This window comes from Diabrotica undecimpunctata, chromosome 1 (assembly GCF_040954645.1).
Source record: "Diabrotica undecimpunctata isolate CICGRU chromosome 1, icDiaUnde3, whole genome shotgun sequence".
Classification (NCBI taxonomy): Eukaryota; Metazoa; Arthropoda; class Insecta; order Coleoptera; family Chrysomelidae; genus Diabrotica; species Diabrotica undecimpunctata.
Window position 1 is genome coordinate 89,638,063 of NC_092803.1, and position 20,328 is coordinate 89,658,390.

At 34.6% G+C, this 20,328-nt stretch overlaps 1 protein-coding gene across 5 annotated transcripts in view; it reads right to left on the reverse strand.

The window, feature by feature from the left end:
- Ythdf (YTH domain-containing family protein) overlaps positions 1-20,328 on the reverse strand; it is a 687,327-nt gene that overhangs the window by 420,864 nt on the left and 246,135 nt on the right. For all 5 annotated transcript variants that reach the window (XM_072545119.1, XM_072545102.1, XM_072545111.1 and 2 more), the window contains 2 exons: positions 3,916-4,137; positions 3,201-3,616 (listed from right to left, as the gene is read on the reverse strand). In XM_072545119.1, the coding sequence (XP_072401220.1) occupies positions 3,201-3,616; positions 3,916-4,137 (638 nt within the window). The remainder of the gene's footprint in view (positions 1-3,200; positions 3,617-3,915; positions 4,138-20,328) is intronic.

Here is a 20,328-nt window from a genome sequence, read left to right on the forward strand (position 1 = left end):
GATTAGGATTAGGACAATTTTGAAATAAAGCATAGTTTACCGTTTCATGTAAAATTATTTGAAGCAAATCGTCGGAGAAAAAACATTCAAATATCTCTGAACAGCTCAACGATTGGTATTTAGAGTAGTCCCCTGGTGGAAATGTACGACTACCGGTTTGCAAATCTCCTTCAACAAAATTGGTGACTGCTGGTTTGATGGCTATATTCAGTGAATAACTGTCCTTATTTGGAACATGTACATGAGTTGATGCAGATAAAATATCAATATTATCAAGGTTGAGTCCCAGTCTGTCTTTGTTCGCAAATACAATCTCAGCTGGAGCACTCAGTTGTCCTGCCGACAAATTGTCTGCTAAACCACTCTCATCTTCATCTGCAGAGTCTTCATCAGTTAAGATGTTACTATCAGGAGGCTCAATATATATATATATATATATATATATATATATATATATATATATATATATATATATATATATTTACGGCATTTCCTTCATCATAAGCTATATCTAGAGCTTCTTGAAGCGTAATTCCCCTAAAATAAAACACATTATTCTTAAATGGCATTAACGCCTAACGAGCCCATATGGGCACACCTATGTTTAGAGGCAAATTTTATAGCCATAATAATTTAGACAAAAACAGTTTTTACATACTAACATTCCTTCACATGTTATTGATAATATACGTATAAATGCAATTAGCTAGATAATATTTTCAGAGTTAAATAATACTTACACAAATTTGATGTCCATATTTTTCACGAATATTACTATCACATGTATTCAAATATCCAAAACAAACGAAACCTTTTACCACTGGTTCGCACAAACTCTCCTAGGTATGTATCGACATGTACTAAACTTGTCTGACCACTCAAACCGCTTCGGAATCCCCACTACAAAAAATTCTTCACGTTTTAGAAACCTCCTTCTAACGAGCCCATATGGTACCGTTAGGCGCTAATGGGTTAAGGCTGATTTACCTAATTTTTGTTACACAATTAATGTTTGGCTCAAAAGATTACGAATATCTCAGAAATTCAAGAAGATAGGTACAGGGAATGCTCAATAAATAATAAAGTATCATACGCTAGAATGAAGTATCATTACAGTACTAAAATATAGAGTGTTCCATTTAAGAAAACTCAGAACATGCTCATTCCAAGTTTCGACCAACCATGTATACAAAAATTAAATATTTAGCTATGTTAATAATTTTAGACAGTAGTAGACTGTATTAAAATTTTTTTGAACATAAATATACTTTTTGATGTCAAATCTTTAAAATTCTACAGGGTGTTAAATTTGTTAGGAAATTAACAAAAAAATACGTAATTTTGTTTTAAACTACCTCGTATAACACTGCCAAACCTGATATTGAACAAATGAGAACATCGAGTAGAGTCCAAAAATGTAAAAATATACAGATTAATCCATTAAAAAAAAGATAAGTTTGTTCCACCCCGTCAATATGGGTGGCGCTGTATAATTAAAAAATAATTTTAGCGTATGGTTCTATCTATTCTATGCTCCAATTTTGTTCCTCGCAATAATGCCACACGATAATATATATATATATATATATATATATATATATATATATATATATATATATATATATATATACACTGGGGTGCAAAATTAACCGGACACTTATGATTTTTCCTAAAAACTGGCGTTTAAAAGAGTTTAAGATGTTCATAATTAAGTATTTAATAATAGACAAAATTATTTACATAAATTATTTATTTTAATATAAACAATTTTTATGGAAAACAATGTTTAGTAGAGTGTATTACCTCCACGAGCCCTAATTACGGCCCTTATTCGATCAGGCATACTTCGGATTAAGGTAGCAAAGTCTGCTTTGGGGATTTGCTCCCATTCGTCACGAACTGCTTGCTCCAAATCATTCATGGTTTCAAACTCACCATGGTTACGTCGTCCCAGAATATCCCATGCATGCTCTATTGGATTTAAGTCTGCACTTCTTGGTGGCCATGGTAATAAACGAATTCCAACTTCATCCAAGTAATCCCGTGTTATTCTTGCGATGTGCGGACGAGCATTATCTTGCATTGGACGAAAGTTTTCTCCAATAAATGGAGCAAATGGCACTACATGATCTTCCAAACATTTCTGAATATACCGTTGAGCGTTCAAACTGCCCCCTTGAATTGTAACAAGTTCTGTATGAGCCTCTAGGGAAATGCCTGCCCATACCATTATACCACCTCCACCAAATTGAACTCTCGGAGCAAAATAACATTGCTGATAACGTTCACCAGTTCTTCTCCATATCCTATGCCGTCCATCCGATGAGTATCTGTTAAATCTTGATTCATCCATGAAAACCACAGCACTCCAATCGTCAACACTCCAATTAAGATGTTCGTGAGCGAAGTGTAAACGTTGCCTCCGATGATCTGCTGTTAAAAGAGGTCCCGTGACAGGTATTCTGGACCTTAATCCATATTCATTTAAGCGTCTTCGAACGGTATAAACGGAAACTGTTTCTATAGACATCATTTAATCGTTGAACAAGTACTGGTGCTGATAATGTACGATCGCGTAATGCTTGTAACCTAAGAAAGCGATCTTCAACTTGACTTGTGGTTCTTTGTCTACCTTGACCTGGTCTCCTAGTGTATTGTCCTGTTTCCCGAAATCTTTGTATTGCATCAAACACTGTACTTCAAGAAATTCCTAAAGCATTTGCGATGTAACGAATGTTCCGCCCATCATCCTGTAAAGCAATAGCTTGTGCTACTTCTGGTGTCATAATTTTTTTAATGCAAGTTTTAAACAGGAGACAATCAAAAACCTACAGCCGAACTTATAATCACGTACAGTACCATAATAAACTCAAATTAATACTAAGCCAATATTTCACATTAATAACAAAACGTATGTGTAAATGTGGTTTTGTTCGCAAAAAACATCTAAACAGGTTCAAACAAGAAAAAAACTTGTCGCTAATAAGGCATAAAATACAATTTCAAAGAAATTAAACAAGTTTCGATTGAAACACCAACAAAAAACAAAAAAAATTGAGTGTCCGGTTAATTTTGCACCCCAGTATATATATATATATATATATATATATATATATATATATATATATATATATATATATATATATATATATATATATATATATATATATATATAATCAATGTCTTTAAACTTTCCGTACCTGTATGTGCCCAGGCGTTATACTGACTTGTGGTGGCAAGTGGGGGGGCATCATACCTTGTGGCTGATAGGTAGGCATTGGGTGTTGGGGGCGATTTGGAACCGGTGGAGCTTGCCTACTGTTCGGAGGACCTGTCCAACCAGGCCTAACTGCAACAGCTGATGCAACTATGCTTTTAGGGGGATTTGTCACCACAGGTGGCAACTGAGGTGGAGTCTTGCTTGTGTCCCAGGTGCCGATATCCATATTGTGCTTACCAGGAACTATCGGACCTGGGGGCATACCTGGTCCTTTCTTTTTTAAACCTTGGTTTTGAATAGGCAACTGAGGTTTAGCAGGTTGACTGGCTATGCTTGCCCATGTCGTCTTCTTTGGCTGACCAAGGGATTCTTTTGAGTCTATAGATGCTTTTAGATCTATACGATGCAACAAAAAAATTATTAAAGTAAAAAAACATGGGTTTAGGAAAGTTTACTAATAAATAGTAGTAATCAACAGTTAAATTGACATTTATATCTCAAAGAAATATTCTATATCTCTGTATATTCTAAATTATCCGATCGTCATTTTCTTGAGTGATGATGTAGCATGTGTTAAGAGAATCTGATAGAAACTGTTTAAGATAGAAGTTATTACAGTAAACTGGACGAAGTATATATTCTTATACAGCCGAAATGATGCTGATGATCTTTTTTGTACAAAAAAATATACTAACCCAAATTCTGCATGGCCTGTTCTACACTTTTCAGACTGGAATCAGGCATAGCCTGTGTATACATATTTGGGTGATCCCTATAATAATCATCGTACTTCCGTTGTCCCCCTAACTGACTCCCCCAAGTGTTGAAGTCCCCGTTGCTGTGAAAATAGTTGAAGGACGACGGTTGACCGGCGAATGCCGTAGGAGTCGAAAATGTCGTTGATGGACCAAACATGCCTGCAAATTAAAATTTATGAGTTTAAAATAATACTATTATTCGTTAATGGTATACATACTGTGCCTGCTAAGCAGACCTGAAAATGAATTGATACAAAATTAATATATTGTTAATATTTGTAGATAGATAAATATTTTATGTATGACCTTCACGAAAATCTATATTTAACTGATATGTCCACAAGATTAACTATATTTTTCCTTATTTACTTAAATATCTACAATTGTATACCATACAAAATTTATAATTTAAATTAGATAGCCAGTCGTTATATTTTATTTTCCACAGGTGTTGCAGTTTTATTAGCAACGTTCATTAATAATATCGTATAGGTATAGGAAGCATTTGAATGATGATCATTTTGATGTTTGAACAAAAAAAGTCTTGTCATAAGGTAATCACAAGGAAATGAATGCTGAAAATTTTCAAAACATTTTAGGGATATTTTCCAAAAAAAAATCCATGCAATAGCAGAAAATTCTCCATACAGACAATAGCAGAAAAAATAAAGATGTTCCAATATAGTCATAGAAAAAATAACAAATTTACTTACTGTTTACTTAAACAACTAATTTGGAAGAAGAAACGTTAATTAGTAAAGACTGAATTAGCAAAGAAGTATACTAAATTACCGTTGTCGAAAAGTTACGCATTAGCTAAGAAGTTACAGTTTAGACTGCATGCTATCAATGTGAGCTGAATTGAGTTGATTTGTGTAAAATCAAGGGATATGTCGTAATTAATAATATATTTTTTAAATTAGCAAACTCAAACCCTGATCTTGCAAATCAATACGAAACTTTTGCAGAAAATTTGAGTAAATTCTTTAAACGTACTGTGTCAAGACGAATTCACTTCTTTATTGGGAACGTTCTGGTATTTCGTACTATCGCGTCGATTCGGCAGCCGTCCCTGTCCTACCTACTTCGAGAGCATTATTTGTTCTCATACTCGCCTTTGAAGCTTTCTATTGGCGAATTTTTTTGTAACCGATATCAGTGTGAATTGTAAGCGATAATTATTAAGGTAATTAGAATTTGTGATATTTGTAATTAAGTGAGCATTTAGACCAGATGGCCCAATTCAGGTGACATATTAGTAGGCCAAACAAAAATATACTACTCTGAATAACAATGACGCAAATCACTGGAACGGAGTAGCGATATTAGTTGACAAAACTACCCAGAAATTTGTAACTGGCTTCTTACCCATCTCGGATAGAATTATGATGGTAACACTAAAAACAGCTCAATCTAGAGTCAAACAAGCTTTAGAAGTAAACAAGTCTAGAGACGTTAGAATAGTCATGGGAGATCTAAATGCAAAAATCAGTAGAGGAAGTCAAGGTGATTTTATTGGAAACTTTGGACTGGGCACCCGTAACGAGAGAGGAGACAGATTGGCTCTTTTCTGCAGACACCAATTTTATTTTCGCGAATACTTATTATGATCTACCGCCCAGGAGACTCTATACATGGAAATCTCCAGCAGACCACCAACATAACGTCATCAGAAAGAAAATTGACTACCTTCTCATCTACAAACGATACGGAAATTCCATAAAATCAGTAAAACCATACCCCGGAACTGATGTGAGATCAGATCACAACCCAGTTGTAGGAAGGTTTAGAATTAATCTAAAAAAGCTTGTGGCTAAAACTAAAGTAGAGAGGATACAAGTATCCCGTTTGAGAGATCCATCAACAAAAGAGTAAGTCACACTAAAAATTAAGGAAGAGCTCCCCAAAATTGAAATTATTCCTACTGAAGATGCGAACAGGAAATGGCATATGTTAAAATATGCTCTTATACGAACACGTGAGACAACACTAACACCTAAGCTGATCAAGAACAAAATGAATGGATGACCGATGAAATTCTGGATCTCATGGAAGCAAGGAGATCCTATAAAACCAAAAAAAACATGAATATTATACACACAGAAATAAGGAGAAAGATCAGAGATGCAAAGGAAAGATGGTATAGTGACAGATGCGAAGAGATTGAACAGTTGGTAGAGAAACATGATAACTTAAACCTTCATAAAAAAATTAGGGAAATGACGGGCACTAATATTAAGAAAAAATCAAACAAACTGCTGGATAAAAACGGCAAAATAATTATAGACGTCGGTGAAAGGCTTAAAAGATGGCAGGAATATATTCAAGAGCTATTTAAAGACGAACGGCCCAGACATAACAGACGATGAGGTATTAGAGGCGATAAAGCGAACAAAGAACAACAAGGCAACAGGTCCTGACGAAATACCTGTAGACATAATACGGTTAATAGAAGAACAGCAAATTGGAATATTGGTCGACTTATTCAATACAATATACAGTACAGGAATCATTCCCAGAGATTGGCTGATCTCAACATTCATAACACTACCAAAAGCACCAAATGCAAAAGAATGCCAAGACCACCGGATAATAAGTTTAATGAGTCATACGCTCAAAATATTTTTAAAAATTATACACCGGAGAATACACAACAAACTTGAGCAGGACATAAGTGACACACAATTTGGATTTAGAAATGCACTGGGAACGAGGGAAGCCTTGTTCGCTGTGAATGTACTTGTGCACAGGTGCATGGATGTTAATCAGCCAGTATATATGCGTTTCTTGGATTACAACAAAGCCTTCGATAAGGTCAGTCATAACCGTCTTATCGAATTACTTGAAAAGAAAAACTTAGATATGAGAGACATCAGGATCATTAGGGCTATCTATTAAAATCAGATCGCTGTGGTAAAAGAGAACAACGTCTTTTCAAATGAAATACAGATTGAGAGGAGCGTCAGACAGGGTTGTGTCCTGTCTCCTACTTTGTTCAATTTGTATTCAGAGGACATAATCCAGAAAGCACTAGAAGAACTATGGGAATAAAAGTAAATGGCCGACCAATCAATAATATACGGTTTGCCGACGACACTATTTTATTAGCGGAATGTCTTGAGGATTTACAACAAATGGTTGACAGAGTGGTAGAAGTCAGTGAAGAAAATGTCCTGTCCCTAAACACAAAAAAGGCACAATTTATGGTAATTACAAAAGCCCAGCAGCGCCAAGAAAACATAACAATACATGGAGAACAAATTAAAAAAGTTGAAAAATATAAATATCTGGATACAATAATTAACGAAAATAATGAGTACACAGAAGAGATTAAGGCAAGAATAGGACAGGAAAGAAATTCTTTCAAAAAACTGAAAAAAGTACTCTGCAGTAGGGACTTTTCAATTTCTTTAAAGATAAGACGTGATAAGACGTTCTGAGATGCTACGTGTTCTCCGTATTATTTTATGGGTTGGAGGCTTGGACATTAAAGAAAGATGTTTCGGACAGATTAGAAGCTTTCGAGTTATGGGTCTACAGAAGGATATTAAGAATAAGTTGGGTGGATAGAGTCACGAATGTTGAGGTTATATAAGAAAATATCCGATTAGAAATTAAAAAGACCAAGCATTTAGGAGATGAAGTTAAGTCAGATGTGATTTGTTCCCCTGCCAACAGAATAATTAAGCCTCCTACATTTGATGGTGAGAATCGCTGGCCAGTGTACAGAACGTAAGTCGAGGCGGAGGCACAGACTAATGGATGGGTAAATGAATAGAAGACAACAGCTCTCATATTAGCACATAAAGGTAAAGCTGTAGAAATCCCCCAAAACATCCCAGAGGATGCCAAAAAGAGCTATGCGACCATCGTATCAGCTCTAGAACTAAGATACTGCAGTCAATATTTGAAACAACTTTACCAAAGTCAACTGAAAGTATGTATCCAAGGTTTTATTAAATCTGTGCAAGAATACGGAGCGGAAGTAGAAAATATGGCACGATTCGCATGGCTCGAAGCCCCGAAGGAGTTCCTACACCAACTCACTATCCAATGCTTCTTCGATGAACTAATGTTGCCCAAATGCAAGAACAAGACGAGACTTAGGCAGTCTTGGTCTTGCGCCAATACACCTGGTCTTGGTCTTGGTATTGCACTCCAGGTCTTGGTCTTGGTCTTGCAGCAAGAGTCTTGCAAGTCTTGCAGTTACCCATTAGCCTATTGCTATTTATTAAACGTTACTTTAGATCTTAGAACAACGTAACGGAGTAAGTACATTTTAAGCTTGAATTAACATAGCCATAATAAAGACCAACCAAATTAATAAATGTCTAAATAACTGACATCGGGTGGGGTTTGAAGCCACGATCTAAGCTTACCGTGCCTATGCTCTAACTAATTCAGCTATCTACCATGCCCCACAGATGTCAATCTGTTTCTTAATAAACGTTTGCATTTAGTAAGCTTAAATGTGCTAAAACATGGTTAAAATTCAAAAAAAAAACAAATTAATGACATAAGCATGCCTGTATTTTAAAGAACATTATCTGCCTAGAAAGAGATTGATGGACATGATGGGGAAAAAATCCACATACATGTATCAAGGGCACAGATTTTAAAGGTGATAAGATAACAAACTATAATCCACTTAATAAAGCAAAATAAATGTTTTTAGAAATCTCATCTCTACTTTTATATAAAAAACTAACTTGAAAAAATAAAGAATAGGTAAAAAAGCAATGACAATCAAAAGAAGTTCTTTTAAATTAAGGAGATACCTACTTAATAAATACATTAATTTACCAAAATAAAGTAGTAGGTATATGATATTATGTAGTTGGTAATAAGGTAATAAGTATATTTTTTTACATGTCCACTTTTACCAGCGGTTATTAAAAAGCTTGTGATATCTCTACCGAATTTTGGTTTTTCAGGAAGAAATATTTGTAATTCCTTTTTGTGAAAAGATATTAGATGCTTCCTTAAACCTGACGTGTTTCTGTTGTTCATTTTCATTTCAACCTTTCTATGTAGGCACAATTTACACAAACCAATTAGCGATGCATGAATTATTTCGAAAAACTCATAAAATTTGCTTTTAGGTCTTTTAGATCTATAACTCCAACGCTCACTATTCCGACTAGAATTATTTGAATTTTTGTCCCTCATGTCAAATTGTAAATTTGTCACTCCGGGAACAAAAAGGATTAGATGAAAAACAATTATTACATTAAACTCAAAGGAAAGCTCAATTGGGAATGAAGTTAACCCATTCGCTGCCATGTTCAAAATCTGGAACAATTGTTAGTTTCGCTGCTGGTTACAAGATGTAACTGTTGGTCTTAAATCTGATAAACTATTTGTGTTCGGTAGTGTCAAAAGAACACGTGCATACTGAATTTACCCACTGGTTTCGTGTAAGTGGCTTTTTTTGTGTGATTCATATCAAAATTTCAAGGAAGGTGCAATTGTATATCCTCTAGCTTGATTATAGCTATCTTCTGTTGTGAAATATAGCGATCGGGGTAAGTTTTAGTAATAATATACGCTTATACAATATATCTGTGTCGTTTTAATGCTTAACCTCAAATTGAATATACCGAGTAACCTCTAGTTTTTGTACGTTCCAAAAATGGAACTTGGCTGTACATGTTGCTAAATGAGGTTTTCCTTTTTAGTTTGGAATTATGGATGTGAAAACATTTTATGTAAAGAACACGAGTTGTTCAGCTGATACTCTGAACAATCTAATCGATGACCTACATGAGAAGCAGTTTGATTCTGAAAACATATACATTTATCTTCCAGCGGAAGATTCTGATGGAGATTCTGAATCATCGGATGATGTGAATTTCAATGATTTTTCTGATAAGTTTTTATCAGAGATACTGAACACCCAGCTAAAGCAACTCTTATTTTACAATGTTAGACAAAAGAGGCTGAAGATATGTTCTCGACGAGCAATGATGAACTTCAATGAATAAGGCTCAATCAAATAGACAAAACGAGTAACAAAGAGGTGACTTGTCCCAAGATAAACATCGAGAAAATATCTCACTTCCAAATCCAAATATTACTCACTGTGAAAGTGCAATCGATTTCTTTACACTTTTTTGATGTGAGAATGTCTTTGAATGCATAAAAGACGAGACTATAAAGTATGCCCGACACAAAACACATCATTTTAGGTTACGATTGAAGAACTCAAATTATTCTTTGTAGTTCTACTGATTTACGGTTATTCTCAAAGGACCAGAAAAGATATGTACTGGAGTTTGGATTTGGATCTCAGAAACGAAGCAATCGCCAGCGCAATGTCGAGAAATAGGTTTTAAGAAATTTTGCAAAATTTACATTTTTCAGATAACACTCAGCTACAAAAAAATGATAAATTTGCTAAAATAAGACCACTCATGGAACCTTTAAATAATTTATTTAAAAAATATGTGCCGGTTGGTGAAACCATATCACTATCTGTTGATGAATTCGTGGTACCTTACTACAGCCAGTATAGCTGTAAACAGCGTATTCAAGGAAAACCTATTAGATATGGGTTTAAATTTTTGTCTGAGAATGTATCAAATACGGTTTGGATGTGGATTGTACATTTGGATGCGTTATTTGTAAAATTAATGTATATCCTATTAATCGTTTCAAATCTTTTGATGAAAAAGATATATAGACCCTCTCAAAATGTTAACATTTTTTTATCAATAAATGTTTAAGTTTAAATTGACGTTGATGTTTTTTATATACTTACGGCCATGTTCCAAGATTGGAACAAAAAAATTTTTAGACACGGGGCTATTGTGAAAAGTTTTAGAATTTTTTAAATATTTTTCTATAAGTTCAGAACACAAACTTGACCTGCAGGTGCTATAAAATTTAAAAAGCGAAGTTTGGCAGCGAATGGGTTAAGTAATGACGAAAAAGTAACTACGATACTACTAGTTACTTTATGTTCGTTACTATCCAATTATAATAACAAACCGACAATTATATATCGTTACTTCGTTATTCTAAATACTTCGGTATTTTGTTACGGTAGGCGGCATTATATGTTATTAATTTGTCTCGTTACTTTCGCGCTCTTTCAGCAAATTTTGTTTAACCGAATGATTTCATCGCACACTCAGCAGAAACAATTTATAGTCTTAGGCCGATAAGATTTGTTTATTTAGATTCCTTCTGACTAAATTATAATGGGAATACGATATTACTGTCGGCGTCGCATCGCAAGATTATTTTTATGATTAGAGGGCGGCTATACTCAAAATATGGACAATTAATTTCAGAGCGAAGAAGTCGTGTGCATAAGAATGTAAAATATTTAATTTTGTAATCTCGACCTCTGAGCACGTGTCAAATGTGTTTTTTTAATGAATATTTTGATTCGGTATCTATGTTTATGGTATTGTTTGTAATAAGCATTAGTTCAGTTTTTTAAATTTTTATTACATTTTTTTGCGTCTCATTGAGTCTTTAAGCCTATACCCGAACTACTATACTTGCTAAAACCACATTCAGTCCTAACTGCAAGACGCAAGAGTCTCGCAGGCTTAGTCTTGTTCTTGCTTAAATCTTGCACGGTCAGTCTTGGTCTTGGTCTTGCTAAAATTAGGCGGTCTTGGTCTTGGTCTTGCAAAAACGCAAGAACAAGACCAAGACTGCAAGACCAAGACCGATTTTGGGCAACACTACGATGAACTGCGCGATGTAGACCTCCAGCAGACATAAGGACTAGGTACAGGACGCTACCAGATATCGAAGGACGCCATTGTCGTAGCGATGATGTATGAAGACCTCCAGCAGACATTAGGACTAGGTACAGGACCTACCAGATATCGAAGGACGCCATTGCCGTAGCGATGATGTATGAAGCCGTAAAGAATGTATCCCGTCATCAACGCCAAATCCATCAAGTAAAAGGTGTTACCAAAATGCATTAAGTAGAAGAAGACGATCTAAATAAGCTGGTCCAATAGCTGATTAGTTGAAAAAAATTTTAAGAGCGGCCAAAGCGTTACAAATGTGGATTGGTCTACCCGTCGGCGAACAAGAATTTATTGATCGCTTTCCGTTCCTTGTCTGTATCGACTAGTGATCCATTCGGCCACCTCTAACCTAGACTAGGTATTGATTAGTCTTCCCCAATACTTGGGTACTGACCAATATATCGTCCTTTTATTTCAACCTTCCTAGCATCGTCAATATTTATTTTTCGCAGGTATCAACAGCGGACCGCAGTGCCGAAGATTTATTCTCTAATATTTGTATTTTTATTTCATTGTACATATTATATGGAAGTTAATTTTTTTTATTTTCAATATATTTTTATTTAGATTAAATTTCTGGTTTACTGAGTCTGACGTGCAAGTGATGTGTGTAGCTACGCATCACAACATCAAGGGACGCACGTTGGCTGCTCTGCCCCAAGCCCCCAGATTCTTAACATTTACAATAAGACAAGGTAGTAACAGTTTAGTTGCCGATGGACTCTCAATTTTACCATCGATACTGGGACAACAAACTGATTGAACTGGCAACATGGCGGAATACAGCACGAATACGTTGAAAATGCTGCATTAAATAAGATGTGTCTAAAGTGTTCAAAAAAAGTTGTAAGTGCTTTAACTTGTATAAAATGCAATAAATCATGTGAAATACATAAATAAAAGTGACATTGTTTGTTGTGAACTAGAGGACATGTCTGTCTAACCTTAAATTGGACGATGATTTCCTAAATGCTATTCAGCAGGTTTCGATTGAGAATAAGGTATTTATAAAAATATTTAATTATATTATTAATCAAAAAGACCTTATTATTAATGATCTGCATCAACAAATAAAGGTATTAACAGACAAAATCAACTTTTTATATCCCAATAAAACAGGAAATCCCATGTTTATCAATGAAGATAAAAAACCTGATGACAAACAAGTATTTGCCCAAAGCAACAAATTACAAAATATTCATACAGAAAATCATAACAGCGTTGCCAAAGGTTCTAAAAAATCTCAAATTACTATAAAACAAACTTCCAATGCTATTTTAGAAGCTGAAACTGCTGCAAAATGTAACAAGTACACTCGCGATCATAAAATCCGGGTCACCTTGAAAATCACCGATATTTCATTTTTAACGAGCTTTATTGTAAATAATAATAACACAAATACAAACTAATGCATGTTTCTGAGAATTGTTGCGGTTTCCTTTGTAACAAAGAATTCCAATAGTGCCGATTTCGCGGTAAAGTGCACACTTCCCAAAATGAACGCTACCTGTAACTCCGCTTGTTTTAAATGTCTCGTTTGTACTTCGACTTTTTGTTCAAATGCAACGGACAAACGTTTATTATTGCCACCATTAGTGTTTATTAGTGCCATTATTAGTGTTTATTTTTTGACAAAAATGCCTTTGACTGTTGTTGAAACGGCACAAATTGTTGCACTTGTGGAAGACGGTCACACTCAACGGCAAGTCGCAAGAACTGTTGGCGTAAGCCTTTCTACGGTTCAACGAGTGCTTCAACGCTTTCAGAAGGCAAGTTTGCTAACCAGGCGACCTGGCTCTGAACGAAGAAGAACGCCCAAGGCACTAGATGACCGTTTCCTTGTGTTTCAGGCTTTACGAAACCGGACCTCAACTGCGGTTATGCATCAAAATCGTCTAGAGGAAGTACGAAATCGCAATTTTAGTGTTGCAACAGTCAGAAGAAGACTTCGTTCTTCTTGACTATCTTCTCGGGTAATGGCTAGAGGACCGCCACTTCGCCGGGTGCCTCGAGTTGCACGAGTAGCTTTTCCTCGACAATACGCGCATTGGGGAATTAACGATTGTAGCAAAGTGTTATTCTCAGATGAATCCCGTTTATGCCTAACTGGATCTGATGGACGTGTAAGAGTTTGGAGGAGAACCGGTAACCGATTTTCACAAGCTTGCATTGCTCCAAGAATGCCATTTGGTGGAGGCCCGGTCATGGCTTGGGGAGGTATATCTTCCGACTTCCACACAGAGTTACCTTTCATCGAAAATGGGTCCCTAACTGCACGAAGGTACATTACGGAGATTCCGGAAGAACATGTTATGCCCAAAATGGCAGGGCTTGGAGAAAACGCCGTTTTTATGCAGGAAAACGTGTGACGGCACGTTGCCAGGATCAGTATGTAATACTTGGACGAAGTTGGAATTACCAGCTAGCTAGGTCTCCGGACCTGAATCCCATCGAACATCTCTGGGACGATTTGAAAAAACGTATTCAAACCCATACACCTCCTCCTAACAACGGACAGGAGCTTAAGGATCTGTTAGTGAGAGAGTGGAATAACATACCACAACATGTAATCCGGAGAAAAATTGAGAGTATGCCCCGTCGTCTGCAAGAGGTTATTAGAGCAAGGGGAGGCAATACTCGATACTGGTCATTGAAATTTCACTGATTTTTTACCACGTTCTGTATTTTCCATTTTTTTTCGTATGTCTGTTTTATCAACAATTTGATTTGTTTTCTGTTTTTTTCAATAAAAGCAATAAAAAACCATTTTTTTTTCTTTCAAAACAAACATTGATGACAAATAAAAAATACTTTAGCCAAAAAAAAGGTTATTACTGCACCAGAGGCAAAAATATTTAAGAAACTTGAAATTTTCAAGATGACCCGGATTTTATGATCGCGAGTGTATATTAGTTTAAACCAAGATATCATACCTGAGTCGGAAGAAAGTCATTGGCAAACTGTTTCTCGGAAAAAGTCCAGAAGAAAAGTCACGATTGGAAATAATGAAGATATAAAAATAAATGGTGTACAACAATCCTAAATATACGGACTTGCATGTTTATAGGCTAGACCCATCAATGCCTAATGAAAATTTATTGAAACTAATACATAACCATTTTCCCGAGGCTATGAGTAGCCCTCTGAAGTCAAAGTTTCCAGACCAGTATTGATCCTTTTAAGTGAGTATTTATAACCAACATTTTGATAAAGCTATGGACTCTAGCATATGGCCCTAAGGTGCATATGTGCGGCGTTTTTTAGTGAAGAAGATGCCTTTACTTCAAATAGTATAAATCAATCTCAAAAGTTGACGGTTTTTCACTTAAATTTTAGAAGTTTTAGGTACAAAATTCAATATTTGGAGGAATTGACGGTGTCTCTAAATTACCCAGAAGTATTTTTTGTTAGTGAAGTGTGGTGTGATAAACATGAAATTTTAAATTTGTTCTTGGACTCTTATGTATTAAGCGATTTCTTCCATCGATCAGACTCAGGTGGGGGAGGGGTCGCAATATTTGTAAATGTAAGTTGTGCTTTTACTATTAAAAACTGTTCGCTTGCTAAGATTGATAAAATATTTGAGTATGCCTTGATTGATTTGGAATATCAAAATAACATTATAACTGTTGGCTGTTTTTACAGATCATCAAAAGATATACAAACTTTCATAAATAAAATGGACGAAATGTTATCAGAAATATTGAACAAAAATAATATTATTTTCATCTGTGGTGACTTCAATATAAATTTTGATCCAAAGGTGCACAATATAGATGCATTAAGATTAAAAAATGTTTTTACCTCTTATGGTTTAAATCAATGTATTTTTGAATATACTAGAATACATAATCACTCTAAAACTGTGATTGATAATATTTTCTGCAATGTAAATATTAAGTTTTTATCTTGTTCTGTTGTATATACCGATGTGAGTGATCATTTTTTACAGAAAGTTGAATGCTTCTTCGTCGGGAGATAATATTGTTTATAAACGTGATTTTAATAGCACTCTTAATATTAATTATTTTAATCAATTGCTCTCTAGGGAATCTTGGTGCTTTCTAGACTTACATCTATCTTCGGATAACAAGTTTTGCATATTTTATGAAAAGATTATAGAACTATTCGATAAAGCATTTCCTTTGCAAACGGTGGATACTAGACGATTTTCTAAATAGTCTAAAAATAAGGGCTGGTTGACTTCTAATTTAATAAATGAGGGAGATTTTATTACAGACATTTTCAGATCTATAAAATATTCAGAAAGTCATGAGCTTAGAATACGGTATAACATTCTAAAAAAAAAACATGAATACAAAGTTAAGTTAGCCAAGCAAACTTATTTTAATAATAAAATGATAAATGCGCAGAATAGTACGGCTGAGGCTTGGCGCATCATAAATCGAAACACTGTCGGAGGTAAAAATCGAAACTCTTCTAAATACCCAAGTAAATTTAAAAACAATATGTTTATTTCTGTGGATGACCCTCATGACGTAGCAGAAATCCTTCAGTCAACATTTTTCGAATTCCGTAAAAAATCTAATTAGTCAAACTTCACCTGACTATAATTCTAAGAATCTTTCTTCGCCTATACACCCCCTTTTCCTTTATCCTGTTAGTGATGAAGAAATAAAAAGTATAATTAAAGATATCTCAAAAAAATCCTCGGCTGGACTGGATGAGATCCCGTATTCTATGTTAACACATGTATCTCATAACATATATAAACAATTAACATTTCTAGTAAGCCTTTCATTTCAGGAAGTAATTTTTCCTCAAATTCTAAATACTGCTTTAGTTGTGCCAATACATAAAAAAGGCGACAAATCAAAATTTGATAACTATCGAGGCCTATCACTTTTATCTGTGATTTCAAAAATATATGAGAAGGCATTTCATACACGTCTCCTGTCGTATATTAACAAGAACAACATTATAGAAAAGTCTCAATTTGGTTTCCGTGAATGTATAAGTGTGCAAGATGCACTACTAGCGCTGTGCAATCATCGAACTTTGATAAGGGTAATAAAGTTATCTGTTTGTTTTTTGACTTAGCGCGAGCTTTTGAAACTGTAAATCATCCAATACTGATGGAAAAAGTTTATCATAGTGGTGTTAGAGGAACTGCGTTAAAGTGGATCCACGCCTTTTTATCGAAAAGGTTTCAAAAAATAAAGGTCAATGTAAATGGGAATATACTATTTCCTTCCTTCATTAGATAATTTTTCTGATGCAAGTGTTCGAGTAGAAAACGTGGAACAGCAATCAGGCTGTTATGTCACTCAATTTGCTGACGATACCACAGTTGCACTAAATTCCAATAATTTTTTTCATGAAGTACAAAAAGCAAACTGTCTTTTAAAAATTATGACTCATTACTGTTTAAATAATGCCCCAATCTTAAATGGATCAAAGACCAATATGGTAACCTTTTCACCTTCTACTATGCAGATAAGTCCATTAGTAAAACTTGACAATGGGTCACTGGTAAATAGCCACTTTACTAAGTTGTTAGGTGTTTACCTGGATTCAAATTTGTCTTGGAGCTCTCACGTTGATTATGTAGTGGGAAGATTGTCTGTGCACTATTATGTTCTATGGCAACTTAGGAATTTTGTCTCCCTAGATGTCTTAAAACTTTACTATTTTGCTCATGTACAGTCAATTTTGCAATATTGCTTAGTTTGTTGGGGAAATTGCTAGCCAATTAATGAGGTGCTTGTTCTTCAAAAAAAAAAATCGTACCATGACGTTTAGAAGGTGCTTAGATTCCTGTAGACCAGTTTTTAAACAATTAAATATTTTAACTGTAATTTCGCTGTATATTTTCAGTTGTGTTGTTTATGTAAAGTCACATAGATGCAATTTTATTTGCAAAAATGATGTTTCCTTAATGAGTGGTTACCATTTTCGTTACAGAAATGATTTGGTGACCCCTGTTCGTCACTTGACCGTTGTAGGCAAGGGTCCTTACCCAACATGCGTTCGTTTGTATAATAAATTACCTAATTATGTTAAAGAGTCAAATATTTATGTATTTAAGAGAACAGTTAAGGATTTACTTCTGGCAAACACTTTCTATTCGTTAGAGGAATACTTGCAGGCATCTTTTTAACAATTTGTATGTTTTTGTGTATATTTTATATGTTTTTATGTTAACTGTTTTTATGTACTTATGGTTTTTACTGAGCACAGATTATATTTGACGCATTTCAATACTTGTAAAAGTCAGATGAAATAAAGAATATTGATTGATTGAACAAAGTTAGTAATAAGTAATAAGTAAACGCTTCCTGGACCAGTAGTTAATTATGACACTATCGAAACTTCCAATATTGGAAACAGCGACAGGTGAAAAAATAACATGGTTTTTGGGGGGAGACGTGTAAAAATCGAACTAGGACACGGTGAGATAGAAGTAGTCGTCCTAAAAGCCGACAACGTAAATGAGTTCATCAGGACTTTAGTTGTCGGCAATGAAAAAATTCTACTCTCCGCCTCTAGAAATTATCAAAATGAACTAAAGATATTGGTTATTAAAGTAAAGATAAAAAAGACATTTGCTGCTTCTCCAAATATTTTATTGTTTCACTCGGAAAACAAAAGTTGCTTTTGATAAAATCAAGATTGTTTTGTAATTCTGTTTCACCTAAAACATCCTGATAATATTTTATCGATTTGCTAGCAGTATCTTTAAGTTCCAATATGAAGCTTTTAAAATTTTCAATATATTCGGCGTAGTATAAGGCTGCATCTAACCATGTACCCCACCGAGTTAACAGTGGTTCCGGTGGTAATGGAGTGTTAGGGAATCTTTTCTCTAAAAAGTTACACCCTTAAAGGAGCTTTAATGAAAATTTTTCATTAAAGCTCCTTTACATTAAAACTCATTAACAAGTGGAAATTGCAGTTGTATAATCTCAGCAACGCGATTCAGGCCGTGTGCTATACACGTATAGTGAATTAGATGTGGATAAAACACTGTAAGATTTGATGCTGTTTTGCTCATATATGGTGCATCACCGGAAAGCATAATACTATTTTATTGGTGGGCACAGCCTCTGAAAGATAAAAATTTGTTAAAGCTTCATTTACTAGTCTTAAAACTGTATTGTTATTTGTTGCTTCCTGTTTTTTTGAACACACTAAATAACCCTTCGTCAAGATTTCTTTGTGAACTATGCTTATGATTAAATTAGCGACGTACCTTCCACAAATATCTGTAGTCTCGTCCACAGCAAACCAGATGTAATTGTTCCCAGATAGTATTTTTACTTTTTTTATGGTTTCCTTGTGAACGCAATTAACATAATTTCTTCGCAGAGTACTTTTATCTAGCACATGTCTTTGGCAGTGTTACGGAGAATTAAAACATGAGTGCAGTTGCGGTTGAAGTGGGTGCAGTTGTCCAAACCCTTTCGTGAAAATTGACAGCAGATGCGCAAGAGAGAAGAAGACCATGAAGTTAGACTTTATTTTTGAGAGTAGAAGTACATTTTGTTGTAATGAGTTTTGTAATAAGTTTGTTTCAGTGAAAATAAAGTAATAGTAAAGTAGTGTATCAATTTCATGCAAGCGAGTATCAAACAAGCGATTTACCCATTTTTTGGTCCAACGAGACGAATAGTGAGAAAAACCAGTGCAAGCGATTAGAAACACGTGTAAATTAACCTCCATAAAGGTGAGTTTTTCCTTATAATTTAAATTTAATTTACCGTTACCATACATTTCCTATATTTCGAATTGAGTTTTATTTGAGTTGAACTAGTACTAAGATGAATTCTGAAATTAACAGATTAATAAGGGAAAGGGGCATATTAAAAGGTCAACTGTCTAGGCAGAGTAAGTTTTTCGAGAATCTTTCGGCGAATTTAGACGATAGAACCGCCAAAGAATCTTAAGATCAAACGAACTTACCTGAAGTTCGATCTTGATTATATTCGGCCTCATCTCATAAATAAATAAATTGTAGTACCCCCGCCTATGGCTAATCACTCACATTTCAAAGCTAAAATAAACAACCACTCGAAACCTCCTCTCAGCATCTCCGGTCCATACTCTTTAGTCTATTTGAAAGTTGTTGTTGCAACATATTATGGGCATTTTTCCAAAATGTTAGTGTGGGTTGGGACTTATTTATTTCGATGAGGCCTCATATAATCAAGATCGAACTTCAGGTAAGTTCGTTTGATCTTAAGATTATATTCGGCCTCATCTCATAAATAAATAAATTGTAGATGTTTAAAGTCGTTGCAACAACTTTATTATAATAATGCCCAACATATTATATGTTCCTAAAATGTAAAGTTCGTATCTAAAAATGCCCTGAGGCAATTAGTTAACACATTACATAACATAATCCAACCTTAACTAAATGTATATTCTAAAATCCTTATAAATATTATATATGGTATAAATCAGGTTCTTTTTACCTATTTAAATTTGTATTGCAAATTCTTTATTAAAACTAAGGGCCTATTGTAAATTTTTTGCAAGTTTCTTAAAATTCTTCGTCTCACCTGCCGCCAACTTATAATGTCAAAACTGACCCTTTTCCTAGCTGCCGCAG